Consider the following 14,724-nt stretch of genomic DNA (forward strand, 5'->3'; position numbering starts at 1 on the left):
CTGAGGTGGGAGGATCACTTGAGCCCAGGAGTTCAAGACCAGACTGGGCAACAAAGTGAGACCCTATCTCTACAAAAATAAAACTAACAAAACTTCAGAAAGATAAAAAAAATTTAGAGTGTGGTCCACAGACTAGAAATACTGATTTACTATATACACAGATGTGACCCGGGGATTCTTACCTAGCACATAAGGAAATAAACAGTCAAAGTTATCCCTTTTTCAATGTATTCCCTTTTCTCCTCCTACTCTTCCCCTCACCTGACGTGGCTCCTCAGAGTTCATAAAAACACAAATGATACAAATGCAATCTCAGCCCACCTCACCACCATCCTGGAGAGTCCTTACCTTACAATGGAGAATTTCCACCCTGGATGATGGTAACGAAAAGTTAATCAAAAACCTAAAATGATCACTGGTCTGAATAACATGGCCGCTTTCACTGTGATAATATCAGTACTTAATTTTCATGTGCCCTTGCCAAAAAGATGTGAAAGAAGTCAACAAAAGGTTTAGAACTCTTCACCTGTGCTGTCATATTATTAAGATGGTCCAGCTGTGGAGGTGAAAAAAGAACTATTCATTCCTAACTCTCTACCCCTGATTCACTTTAAAAAGAAATGAGACCTTTTCCTCATATACAGTTCTTTGATAATTTGTTGACGAGGATCACTGTACAGCCCAACAAGGAAAAAATGTATTCCCTTCATGGCAAAAAAAGGAAAGTATAAAGAGTTGCAGTAGAGGGAACACTGTAGCACAAAGGGAAAAAATTACAACACTGCCAACTCTGATCAGGTGTGCTAATAGAGAGACCAAGAAGGAAGCAATGAATAAAAAACTTACTGACATTTAAGAATACATTTTAAAATACACATACACTAACATCTAATATTCTCTCTGTCCTCTGGTTATGAACCCCCACCAGGGGGGTTGTGTTCAGAAGACAACTCTAGATGGGCACTTAACAAAGGACACCTAAGCTGAACAATTAAAAATCAGTTTGGAAAATTCACCAGAAAAATGTGTTCTAAAGCAAAATGTAAAGAAGTATCAATTAATGTATAACTTATTCAAAGCTGTATCAATGATGTGCAAAGAAAACAAAGTATTTTTTGAGTGTGTACCACGTGCTCTTAGATTACTAAGCGCTTTAAATAGATTCCCTATAATACTAACAATGACCCTGGGAGGTAAGTGGTATTATCATACTTTTAGAGTTGTGGAAATTAAGAGTCAGAGAAGTTTAAGTAACTTGCTCAAGGTCACATAGTTAAGAAACATTAGTCTAGTATTTAAACCTTAAATTAAAATAAAGTCTGTCCAATCTTTAAAGACTGTATTTTTCTCTTTATATCTTACTGATACACATGCACACCATCACTAATAATTTTATTCCAGTCCATAATGAGCATTTTCTAATTCAGTCATCAGATGGAATAAAACTCACCAATGTCACTCTCAATCTTTTCCTACTACAAATTATATAGATAGATGGAATCAGCCAGGCTTACTTTCCAGCCACTTAGCTTTTCTGTCACATGCCATGAACCTCTATTCTGCCACCAGAAACCTAAAGCCTTACGAAAACTGCATTTGTAAGTATGTTCTGACTCCCTTTTTGGCATCAGCCCATGCTGCTGAATACCCAGGATGTTTCTTCTGCTAACCAAGAATTCTTCAGACCAGCTACAAGAGAAAGAGCAGCCACTTTTTTTTTTTTTTTTTTTTACAAAAAATTTCCCACTATATCCTAAAAAGTCGGAATTCTGAAATAGACTGGACTCAGACACCAACTAAAGGCAGCATCACTCAACACTCCCCAGCTTTTAAAGTCACAAGCAGCTATATATTCACCTCTAAATGCCAAGGGATGACAATCCAAAGCTGTGAGAAGAGAAGAGACTTGATTTCACAACAGGCTGAACAGAATTCAGGCAAACTAAGTCCCAGTTTTTAACAATGTAAGAAACATGATCGACACAAAGACAAAATACAAGGAAAATGAATAAAGAAGAAAAGACATGAGGGGGGCACACATTCACTTCTAGGCTTAAGTCATCTGAAGATATACAGCAATAGTTTAGGACAGAAAGACAAGAAGCCCACAGACAATTAAACTTGTAAAAGTAATTTAACCAGAGCTGGAACAAAGCCAAGAACAACACCCAAACTCTTTGGGAAACTGTGGTAGGAATTTTATGACTTTAGTGGTCAGCAGTTGAACATCAGGGCAGTCTGTCTTGAACTCAAGAATTTTAATGCCTCCAACTCCCACTCACCTTTCCTCCTTTTATCACTGAAGTAAGGCCAGGCTGAGCTCCTGAGAAAATAGGTCTGCAGATTCACTGAAGGACTGAGAAAAGTTAAAGTTTACATGGCAAAGGTGTGTCTTCTACTAAACGTAATAAAAATATTTATGAATACACTTTAATATTTTTAGACCTTCTCAAAACTATTTTAAAGCAGAATAATTCTAATTACTGAACTAATAACCACACACATATGGAAATAAAATGAGCCAACATGAAGATTAGAAGCCAGGCAAGTAATCTCCCAGCTCCACTAAAACGTAAAGTCATTTAAAAGGATAACCTGAATCTTTTCAACGCTAAACCATAACCAAACAACCTCTCAACAAGAAGCCACAGAGCAGGGGGGGAAATCCCGGAGAGAATGTGATAGCGCTAGTGCCGGTTTGTTTACAGAGACTCCAGTAACAATCATGAGTCAGAAATTCAAGCCACCAGATGCTTTCCAACTAACAAGGACCAAATGGGACCGTTCTAAGATATCCTAAAAGATTTGGGAGTTAGAGGAGGTAAACTAAAAGAATTATATTACAAAGGGTACAAGATCATAAGACAACAACCGACTCCGGGATTCTTGGACCTCGGCCTTCCGTACAAGGTGCTGGGCCTGAGAACTTGGGATGGGGGAGGGGGACACACTGCGCGGTGGCCCTGGGGTGACGGGGAGACGCAGGGCAAACCGTGTCCCTCAATCTAAGGGGAGCAATAGGAGCGCACAAATGAGTCACCCAACGAAGCAAGGCGTCCCTGTGAATTGTGGGGCTGGCTCTTGGGGGCAACCCCAGGGCTGACCTGAGGAAAGGACAACCAGTACTCCCGGCGATGACTTCGGGTCAGCAGAAGGAAAAGACCTGAGCGCTAGGAGCTTGGGAAAGGGGTCAGGCCCATCCTTAGGGTAAACCGGCTGAGGAGCTGGGGGGCAGGCCGAGCCGGAACGAGACACAGACCGGGTAGGTCAAGGGGGGGTGTCCGGCTGGGGCAGTTACAAGCACGGGAATCGGCGAGGCTCAGCAGCCCGCTTCCCGTCTTGGGTCATCCTTCTGCTAGCGGCTGCTCCGACTGTTCCAGGCCCAGCCGCCCCGTCCACTGCCACCACCGACGCCGCCGCCATCTTACACTGGCCAGCGGCCGCCACCACCGCCGCCTCCGCTCTCTGCGCTTGCGCCTGCGCTGCCACGCTTTCCGGCCCCGTTTGCGACGATGTGCTCGAGAAGACTGAGGGAAGAGTGGTCGCGCGAGCTCACCGCTCGCAACCCTCCTCGAAGGACGCACAAGGGGCGGGGTTTAAAGCCAACGGGAAACAGAGCGAGGGGCGCGTGCGCGTTACCGAAGAGGCAAAGTTGTTTTTGTGGTTTCTTGGGGCTCGCTTCTCCTGTGATACGCAAAACAAATGCGAGTTAGGGGCTTCCCAGAGTTGTGATGGAAATAAACTAAATTTCCAAGGGATTGGCAGGCCATTTCCTGGATGATGGCCAGTTTTGCTGTGTTTGAACACTGGGAACGAGCAAAGATTGGCAAAACGATTTCTTCTGAATATCCGTTTCCTTTCAGGATTTTGTTTCCTTAAGTGGTTTCTATATTATCGAGGCCCATTTTCCCCTGGGAGTCTCCATTTACGTATTTTTAAAGAACGGGAGCAGTAGCTTGAGGTGTAGCTAAGCTATTCCAGAGGCTCTTTTCTGAAGCGGTGTGGTGTGGTAAAGGTTCCCAAGAGTGGGCCCGGTGATGCGCGGTGACTTTTGTACTCGTTTCGTTATGACACCTACAGGAACCGTGCAGAGGATTACTCTCAGCTGCGAGGCTGGGGAATTTTTTTTTTACCAGAAGGCCAGGTTGCAAAAAGCTGACCCTTTTTCACCTCCCCGACCACTACTCATATATTACAGGCAATAGACACTTAACTGGTTTGTCTACTTCTGTTATTGCCATTACAGTTAAACACAAGGCAGCCAGAGTGACTTCTAAAAATGTAAGGTCTGGGCTGGGCGCGGTAGCTCAGGCCTGTAATCCCAACACTTTGAGAGGCCGAGGCGGGTGGATCACCTGAGGTCAGGAGTTCGAGACCAGTCTGACCAACATGGTGAAACCCTGTCTCTACTAAAAATAACAAAAAATAGCTGGGCATGGTGGTGGGCTCCCGTAATCCCATCGACTTGGGAGGCTGAGGCAGGAGAATCGCTTGAACCCAGGAGGCGGAGGTTGCATTGAGCCAAGACCGCGCGATTGCACTCCAGCCTGAGTAACAGGAGCGAAACTCCAAAAAAAAAAATCAATTTCCTCTAAGAAGGGCCCTACATGATCTGGCACCTGCCCATTTATCAGATTCATCTCCTCCCACACTGACTAGCCTTGCTCTAGCCTCACTGGCCTTACTGTCCCTCCAAACAAAGCATGTCCCAGCCCTAGAGTTTTTTTTTTTTTCTTTTCTTGGAATGTCCATCTACTAGATCTTTACTAGACTTGAGGTGTCTATTGAAATCCTACTTCCTAAGACAGGCAGCTCTTGACTGTTCTAACTAAAATGGAACCCATCCCATTATCCTCCATCCCTTTACTCTGCACTGTTTTTTCATAACATTTTTTTACCTATAACATTTAATCTAAAATTACATATTTGTAATCCAGCTACACTACCAGAATATAAATTATTGAAGGCAAGGACTATATTTTTACCATCTTTGTAATCTCAACACCTAGAAGAGGGCTACAGCACAAAGTAGCTATTTAATGCCCTACCATCCTATTCATTCTTTTATTTATTCACTCAACAACTATTTATTGATTTCCTGCTTTGGGAGGCCCTGTTCTATGTGCTGGGGCTGCAACAGTGAAGAGATTCTTGCATTCATGGAACTTAGTGCAAGGTTTGGAAGCATAGGAGGAGGAGAGAGATGCACAGATAAAATCTAAAGTTATGAGGAGTACTGTAAAGGAAAATAAAGCGGAATAAAAATGGGTTACCTGGATGGGTGTGCTTTTTTACACAGGGGGTTCAGGGAAGGCCCCTCTGCTGAGGTGACATCTGAATAAGGTTTGAAGTGAGACAGTAAGCTATACAAACTTGGGAAAGAACATTTCAAGCAGAAGAAACAACGAGGTAAATTCCTTACAGCTTGAGTGTGCCCGACAAGGAAGCCACTGTGGCAAAAGAACAGATAGGAAATTAGTTTGGAGAAACAAGATGGGAGCCAGATCACTTACAGATTTATGAACCAAAGAAAGGACTTTGAATTTTATCCTAAGAATGCTTGGAAGCCATGGAGGGTGTTGAATAAAAGTGACATGATCTGATGTATAATTGAAGAGGTTCACTCTGGTTGGTTGATTGAGAACTCCCTGTAGGGAAGCCAAATAGAAGCTAAAAACCAGTTAGGAAGCTACTGCAAAAGACCTGCAAGACAAGTGTTGCAATGAAAGTGGTAGGATTCAGGATGTATTCTGAAAGTGATGTAGAGGTGATGTGTTAACAGACTGAATGTGGGGTACAAGATAAAGACAAGAATCAAAAATCAGGTTTTTTGACTTGAGTAACTGGATAAATAGTGATGCTATTTACTGTGATAGAGCATGTGGGGAAACAGAAGCAAGGTTATTTTGTGGGGGAAAACATCCAATTCTATTTCAGACATGTTAAACTAGAGATCCCTATTAGATTTCCAAATGGAGCTACCAAATAAACAATTGGAAATATGAACCTGGAGCTCATGGAAGGGACAATGAGAGGTATAAATTAAGGAGTAGCTAAGTTATAAATGGCATAGATAGTCACAGGGTGGAGAGAAATCAATGTGGAAGAAAAGGGAAGCAGTTTAAAGACTGAGACCTCTAATCCTGAGGCATTCCAACTAATAAAGGTCAGAGAGGAGGAACGTCCAGCAAAATTTATTTAAAAAGAGTAGCCAGGAAATAGGAGGAATAAAACTCAAAAGTGAGGGGTCTTATAAAACAAACCAAAAAAAGCTTCAAGAAGGCGCTATAATCTCCATTATTCCTGCTCATAAAACAGGTTAAGATGACTGAAAATTGACCACTGGATTTGGAAAACAGAGGATCAGATAATGGCAAGTCATTTTAGTGGAGCTATGGAGATAGAAGCCTCCATTTCTATGGTCTGCTTTTTGTACCCACTGTTTTGTGGACACCATGGCTATTACCACTGAATTGATTGTCATTACCACTGAATTCTCCCTTTCTTATTTGGGTTTTCCTATTGAATTTGAGGTTGTGATGATTATTATCCCTTGTGTATCTATCTTGTTATAGATACTCAATCCCACTGGTTTCTGTAACACTATATTCCACGGTTTTATTTTTATCTCTCTAGTCATTTATTTAATTAGCTTCTCTTTCCCTTCATTCTACATATTCTTTCAGTGATTGTATCCATTCTCACATTTAAACTACTGTCCAGGGCCAGGTGCAGTGGCTCATGTCTATAATCCCAGCACTTTGGAAAGCGGAGGTAGGCGGATCGCTTGAACTCAGTACCAGCCTGGGCAATATGGTGAAACCTCATCTCTACAAAAAATACAAAAGTTAGCCGGGAGTGGTATGCACTTATAGTCCCAGCTACTCAGGAGGTAGAAGTAGATCTCTTGAGCCTGGGAGGCAGAGATTGCAGTGAGCTGAGGTCACACCACTGCACTCCAGCCTGGATGACAGAGTAAGACCTGTCTCAAATTTTTTTAAAAAAAAAAGAAGGAAAAACTACCATCCACATAATGACTTCCAACTTTTTATTTCGAACTCAGGTTTTAGACTCACATACCTGATGGCCAATGGCACTTTTTTTTTTTTTTAACAGCTTTCTTTTTTTTGGAGATGGCGTTTCCCTCTTGTTGCCCAGGCTGGAGTGCAATGGCACCATCTCAGCTCACCACAACCTCTGCCTCCCAAGTTCAAGCAATCCTCCCGCCTCAGCCTCCCAAGTAGCTGGGATTACAGGCATACGCCACCATGCCTTGCCAATTTTTTGTATTTTTAATAGACACAGGGTTTCACCATGTTGGTCAGGCTGGTCTCAAACACCCAACCTCAGGTGATCCACCCACCTTGGCCTGCCAAAGTGCTGGGATAACAGGCATGAGCCACCAAGCCTCCCCTTCCTCCTCTTCTCTCTCTCTCTCTGTCTCCCTCCCTCCCTCTGTCTCTCTCTCCTTCCTTTCTTCCTTCCTTCCATCCTTCCATCCTTCCATCCTTCCTTCCTTCCTTCCTTCCCTCCTTCCTTCTCTCCCTTTCCTTCCTTCTACTGTGTTTCTTCCCCTCCCTCCCTTCCTTATTTTCTTTTTTTCTGTCTTTCCTGCCTGCCTTCCCTCCCTCTCTCTCTCCCTCTCTTTCTTTTACTTCACACTCTCTGTCACCCAGCTGGAGTACAGTGGCACAACTCTCGGCTCACTACAACCTCAGCCTCCCAGGATCAACTGATTCTCCTGCCTCAACCTCCTGAGTAGCTGGGATTACAGGCATCTGCCACCACAACCAGCTAATTTCTGTATTTTTGGTAGAGACAGAGTTTTACCCTGCTGGCCAGGCTGGTCTCGAACTCCTGACCTCAAGTGATCCACCAGCCTTGGCCTCCCAAAGTGCTGGGATTACAGGCATGAGCCACCGTGTGCCCGGCTTTTAACAGCTTTATTAAGACATATACTTAACATACAATTCACTCATTTAAAGTATACAATTGGCCAGGCATAGTGGCTTGCTCCTGTAATCCGAGCATTTTGGGACACTGAGGCAGGTAGGTTGCTTGAGTCCAGAAGTTCGAGACCAGCCTGGGCAACATGATGAAACTCTATCACTACCAAAAAAAAAAAAATTTAGCTGGGCATAGTGGCATGCACCTGTAATCCCAGCTACTTGCAAGGCTGAGGTGAGAAGATCGCTTGAACCCAGAAGACAGAAGTTGCAGTGAGCTGAAATCACACCACTGCACTCCAGCCTGGGCGATAGAGGGAGAGTCTGTCCCAAAAAGAAGGAAACAAAACAAAACAAAGTATAAAATTCACTCATTTAAAGTATATACTTCAATGGCATTTTTGGGGGGAAATGTATTCCTAAGTAAAAAAGAAAGTATACATTTCAATGGCTTTTTGTATGCTCAGATACATGTGACCATCACTACAGACAACTTTAGAGTATTTTCACCACCTCAAAAAGAAACCTAGTACCTTTTAAGCTAATCTCCACTCCATCTTCCCATCCCCCAATCCAACCCTAAGAAACCATTCATCTATTTTCTGTGTCTATAGAGTCCTGTACTCTAGACTTTCATATGAATGGAATCATATAGCATGTGGTCTTTTGTGACTGGCTTCTTTAACTTAGCACAGTGTTTTCAAAGTTCATCCATGTTGTAGCATTAATCAGTACTTCATTTCACCTTATGGCCAAATAATATTCCATAGTGTAGATGAGCCACATTTTATGTGTTCATCTGTCAATGAATATTTCAGTTGTTTCCACCTTTTGGCTATTATGAATAATGTTGCTATCAACATTAATATACACGTTTCTGTGTGAACGTTTTGATTTCTCTTGGGTATATACCTAGAAATGAATGGAATTGCTGGGTCATATGGTTAACTCTGTATTTAAACATCTGAGGAACTGCCAGGCTGTTTTCCAAAGCAGTTGTACCATTTTACATTCACACCAGCAGTGTAGGAAAGTTCCAATTTCTCCCCATTCTTGACAACACTTATCTCACTTTTTGATTCTAAGTTATCCCAGTGGATGTGAAGTGGTATCTCATTGTGGTTTTGATCTGCAATTCTCTGATGACTAATGATGTTGAGCATTTCTTCATGTGCTTACATAGGTCACTTTTACGTCTTTTCTGGAAGAATGTCTATTCAGATCCTTTGCTCACTTTTAAATTGACTTTTCTTTAAAGAAAAATTTATTTTTGAGTCAGTCTTGTTCTGTCATCCAGGCTGGAGTGCAGTGGTGTGATCTCAGCTCACTGCAACCTCCACCTACCAAGTTAAAGCAATTCTTTTGCCTCAGCCTCCCAAGTAGCTGGGACTGCAGGTGTGCACCACCACACCCAGCTAATTTTTGTAGGGACTGGGTTTTGCCATGTTGTCCAGGCTGGTCTCAAACTCCTGACATCAGGATATCTGCCCACTTTCGCCTCCCAAAGTTCTGGGATTACAGCTGTGAGCCACCACACCCAGCCAAAAAACAATTTTTCAAGGAACTGCATCTCACTATGTTGCCCAGGTTGGAGTGCAGTGGCTATTCACAGGCATGATCATAGTACACACTTCAGCCTTGAACTCCTGGCCTCAAGGGATCCTCCTGCATTAGCCTCCTGAGTAGGCAGGACTATAAGCGCATGCCACCATGCCCAACAGATTATCTTTTTTTTTTCTTTAAGACAAGTCTTGCTCTGTCACAAACACAGTTTATTGCAACCCTGACCTCTTGGGCTCAAGCAATCCTCCTGCCTCAGACTCCCTTGTAGCTGAGACCATAGGCACATGCCACTATGCCCAGCTCATTTTTTTTTTTTTTAAGAGATGAGGTCTCTTTGTTGTCCAGGCTATTCTTGAACTCCTGAGCTCAAGTGATCCTCCTGCCTTGGCATCCCAAAGTAGTGCTGGGAATATAGATGCGAGCCACCACACCCAGCCCAAACTGTCTCTCTCTCTTTTTTTTTTTGTTGCCCAGGCTTGAGAGCAATGGTGCAATCTTGGCTTACTGCTACCTCTGCCTCCCAGGTTCAAGTGATTCTCCTGCCTCAGCCTACACAGTAGCTGGGATTACAGGTGCCCACCACCACGCCCAGCTGATTTTTGCATTTTTAGTAGAGACAGGGTTTCACCACGTTGGTCAGCCAGTTCTCAAAATCCTGACCTCAGGTGATCCACCCACCTCAGCCTCCCAAAGAGACACCGCACCTGGCCCGGATTGTCTTTGCTACTGAGTATATATTCTAGATATGAATCTCTTATCAGATACATGATTTGCAAATATGTTCTCCCCTTCTGTGTGTTGTCTTTCATGATGATGTCCCTTGAGGCCCAAAACTTTTAAATTTTGATGCGTTCCAACTTCTATTTTTGTTGTTGCTCATGCTTTTGGTGTCATATCTAAGGATCCTTTGCAAAACCCAAAGTCCTGAAGGTTCTACTCCTGTGTTGTCTTCTAAGAACTTTGGATTTAGTTCTTACTTTTAGGCCATTCATCGATTTTATCTTTTGTAAACAGTGTGAAAATCGAACTTCACTCCTTTGCATGTGGCTATGCAGTTGTCCCAGCACCATTTGTTGAAAAACTATTATTTCCATGTGGGATGGTCTTGGCACCCTTGTCAAAAATCAATTGACTGTAGATATGAGTTTATTTCTGGACTCTTAATTCCATTCCATTGATCTCTACATTGATTCTTGTGCCAGTTCCACACTGTCTTTTTTCTTTCTTTTTTTAGGACAGGGTTTCACTTTATCGCCCAGGCTGGAGTGCAGGGGTGTGATCTTGGCTCACTGCAGCCTTGACCTCCTGGACTCACATGATCATCCCACCTCAGCCTCCCAAACAGCTGGGACCACACCTAGGTAATTTTTTTTTTCAGTCTTTCATATGATTTTATTTTCTTCCTTCAACCATAATAGTATGATATCCAAATTTTGTCTTAACTGGTGGGTCTGTAAACACAGGCTTATCCATCCCACTTAAAGGCAAGGCAAATGCTGCTTCTTGAAATGGTCCCACCATGGACCCTCTGGTCATCCAACCCAAGTCGCCCCCTTGGCTGGCTTGATCTTCACTATATTGTGCAGCCACTTCATTGAATCTCATCCCAGATTTTAACTTTTCCATGGCTTCCATTATTTTGCCATGTTTTTCACATAGAATGTGTCTGACCTTTACTGCATTGCCACCACCTTTGGGACCCTGAGCCTTCTTGTCAGCACTGTCACTCCCAGAGGCTGCTCCCCCTTTCCCCGCTTTCCCAGAACCACTTTTTCCTTTGGGCAGCATCTTGGAAACCTGCTGTTGAACTCTGAACTCACACCTAGGTAATTTTTAAAAGTCTATTTTATGTAGAGACAAAGTCCCACTATGTTGTCCAGGCTAATTATGAACTCCTGGGCTCAAGTGATCCTCCCGCTTTGGCCTCTCTAAGTGCTGGGATTACAGGCATGAGCCACTGTACCCAGACTTACATTTTTTGCAGAGACGGGGTCTCACTGTGTTGCCCAGGCTGGAGGATTTTTTATACACAAGATAATGCCATCTGTGAATATAGTTCTACTCTTCCTTTCCAATCTGGATGCCTTTTCTTGCTCTCTCTTGCCTAATTGCTCTGGCTAGAACCTTCAGCACAATGTTGACTTGAAATGGCAAGAGTGAATATCCTTGATTTCCTGATATTGGAGGAAAAGTATCCAGTCTTTCACCATTAAGTATGATGTTAGCTATAGGTTACTCATAGGTGCACTTTTATTAAGTTGACAAAGTCCCCATCTATTCCAGCCAGTGGCCCCTTGGCATTCCAAAATTGAACTCACTTTTGCTCTACCTTCTGTCAAACCCAAAGTGTTCTGATTCTTGATATCTCTTAGTTGGCACCACTATTAACCTGTCTTAGGTTGGATTCTCTAAAAGCAGAGCCTGAGAAAGTGATGTACAAAAGTTTTATTGAGGTAGTGCTCTCAAGTAAAACCTGTAATAAAGTGAGGGAAGCAATATAGGGCAGGGGGTAAGGTTAGCAAAAGATATAGATTCAGATGATAAGTTTAGACTCCACTAGGAACTCTGGAATATAAATGGCACCACATGTGTCTTACCTTGAAGAAAGGGGGAGGAATTTTATAAGTTCTTTTTTTTGTTTGAGACAGAGTCTCACTCTGTCACCCAGGCTGGAGTGCAATGGCATGATCTCAGCTCACTGCAACCTCTACCTCCCAGGTTTGAGTGATTCTACTGCCTCAGCCTCCCAAGTAGCTGGGACTACAGACATGTGCCACCACACCCAACTAATTTTTGTATTTTTAATAGAGACAGTTTCACCATGTTGGCCAGGCTGGTCTCGAACTCCTGACCTCAAGTGATCCACCCGCCTTAGCCTCCTAAAGTGCTGGGATTACAGGTGTGAGCCACCACGCCCAGCCAGATAGTAAATATTTTAAATTTTGCAGGCCATATGGTCTGTGTTGCAACTACTATGTTCTGCCATTGCAGCACAAAAGCATCCACAGACAATATGTAAATAAATAATGATGGTTGCATGTTAATAAAACTTTATTTGCAAAAACAGGTCATAAGCCAGATTTGGCCTGTGGGCTGTAGTTTGCTGATCCTTGTGCTAGATTAGCAGCTACATATCTATATGAGAGGCTATTACTTTGTCCAGTAAAGAAAGCATATCCAACACAGCAATGCACTTGGGACTACTGCTTGCTTAAGTCTGTAGTACTCCATTGTTATTCATCATAGGCCATCTAGTTTTTGCACAGGTGAAACAGCTGAAACTGAATGTGACTATAATGGAGACAACACCCCTACAACCTTTCAGTCTTTAAGGGTTGAACTAATTTCTGCTATTTTCCCCAGAATACAGTGTTTTTTTTTTTTTTTTGAGACGGAGTTTCGCACGTTACCCAGGCTGGAGTGCAATGGCGCGAGCTCAGCTCACTGCAACCTCCACCTCCTGAGTTCAAGCAATTCTCCGGCCTCAGCCTCCCGAGTAGCTAGGACTACAGGCGTGCGCCACCATGCCCAGCTAATTTTTGTATTTTTAGTAGAGATGGGGTTTCACCATGTTGACCAGGATGGTCTCGATCTCTTGACCTCATGATCCACCCGCCTCGCTCTCCCAAAGTGCTGGGATTATAGGCATGAGCCACTGTGCCCAGCCCAAATACAGTATTTTTTATTTACTATCTTGGCAGAGGTGTGGGGTGCAGTTTCAGGAGCATGGCCTTTCTGCCAAAACTGTGAAACATGTTCATTCTGATTATACATTTGGAAATGATCATAATGTGGGTTTTTGGACCCACTGTGAGAGCAGGGTTGCGGTGTTGGGAGGGAAAGACACTGTGGTGGTATTTTGGGTTCCCAGGTATCAATACCAACTCAGACCCTGTAACCCTGCTTCCCAATTCAAAAGCATCTGCATATTCTTTCCCCAGTGTTTGGTTGTGATACTGTAAAATACATATTTGGTCTTCAACCCCTTTTCCTGGAATATAACTTCTAAAATCCTTAAAATCTCCAAAGCGGGCCGGGTGCAGTGGCTCACACCTGTAATCCCAGCACTTTGGGAGGCTGAGGCAGGCAGATCACGAGGTCAAGAGATCGAGACCATCCTGGCCAACATGGTGAAACCCGCTAAAAAATAAAATAAAGGCCGGGCGCGGTGGCTCAAGCCTTTAATCCCAGCACTTTGGGAGGCCGAGGCGGGTGGATCACGAGGTCAAGAGATCGAGACCATCCTGGTCAACATGGTGAAACCCCGTCTCTACTAAAAATACAAAAAATTAGCTGGGCATGGTGGCGCCTGCCTGTAATCCCAGCTACTCAGGAGGTTGAGGCAGGAGAATTGCCTGAACCCAGGAGGCGGAGGTTGTGGTGAGCCGAGATAGAGCCATTGCACTCCAGCCTGGGTAACAAGAGCGAAACTCCGTCTCAAAAAAAATAAAATAAAATAAAAATAAATAAAAATAAAATAAAATAAAATAAAATCTCCAAAGTGATGTCTTATTATATTCCAATGAGTTAACTGACTGTTGGCATGCCCTAGCTTCAGGATGGGGGGCTAGTCAACAAAAAGACCAAAGCAGTATTAGAGGGCTGGACTTTCAACCCCACCCCCAAACCTCTAGGGAAGACAGAGGGGCTGAATTGTAAATTAATCACCAGTGACCAGTGGCTTAACCATCATGCCTACATATAAAGCCCCCATAAAAACCCAAAAAGTCAAGATCCAGAGAGCTTCCAAAATAGTAACATACATGAAGGTTCCTAGAGGGGTCCCCAACACCTGGGCCAAAAACCGGTACCAGTCCATGGCTTGTTAGGAACTGGGCCTCACGGCAGGAGGTGAGTGGCGGGTGGGCCAGCATTACTGCCTGAGCTCCACCTACTGTCGGATCAGCAGTGGCATTAGATTCTCAGGGGAGTGCAAACCCTACTGTGAACTGCACATGTGAGGGATCTAGGTTGTGTGCCCCTTAAGAGAATCTAGCTAATGCCAGATGATCTGAGGTGGAACAGTTTCATCCAAAACCATCCACCCACCCCTGTGTGTGGGAAACTTGTCTTCTATGAAACTGGTCCCTGGTGCCAAGAATATTGGGGACCACTGTCCTAGATGGTGGCATGCCCAGAGAGAGCATGGAAGCTCTGCAACCTTGCCTTATACAGATTTTCATCTTTTTTTTTTTTGAGACGGAGTATTGCTCCG

The 14,724-nt window shown here is 43.6% G+C and overlaps 2 protein-coding genes across 11 annotated transcripts in view; both read right to left on the minus strand.

The window, feature by feature from the left end:
• The window catches only part of DCAF8 (DDB1 and CUL4 associated factor 8), a 45,333-nt gene extending 41,803 nt beyond the window's left edge, over positions 1-3,530 (minus strand). For 3 of the 10 annotated variants that reach the window (XR_001107025.2, XM_012449677.2, XM_012449668.2), the window contains exons 1-2: positions 3,105-3,530; positions 2,283-2,356 (exon numbers count right to left, since the gene is read on the minus strand). The gene's annotated coding sequence lies outside the window, so the exon portion shown is untranslated. The remainder of the gene's footprint in view (positions 1-2,282; positions 2,357-3,104) is intronic. The other 7 variants (XM_012449669.2, XM_012449674.3, XM_012449671.2 and 4 more) reach the window with 7 other exon arrangements.
• Positions 3,531-10,270: 6,740 nt separating this feature from the next.
• On the minus strand, positions 10,271-11,919 carry LOC135272195 (peptidyl-prolyl cis-trans isomerase NIMA-interacting 4-like). The gene has a single exon (XM_064370393.1). The coding sequence runs from the start codon at positions 11,295-11,297 to the stop codon at positions 10,902-10,904; it is 396 nt and encodes a 131-aa protein (XP_064226463.1). The 5' UTR covers positions 11,298-11,919; the 3' UTR covers positions 10,271-10,901.
• Between the last annotated feature and the right edge of the window lie 2,805 nt (positions 11,920-14,724).

Source organism: Aotus nancymaae, unplaced genomic scaffold, assembly GCF_030222135.1.
Source record: "Aotus nancymaae isolate 86718 unplaced genomic scaffold, 86718_ANA_hifiasm-v0.15.2.pri h1tg000108l, whole genome shotgun sequence".
NCBI lineage: Eukaryota > Metazoa > Chordata > Mammalia > Primates > Aotidae > Aotus > Aotus nancymaae.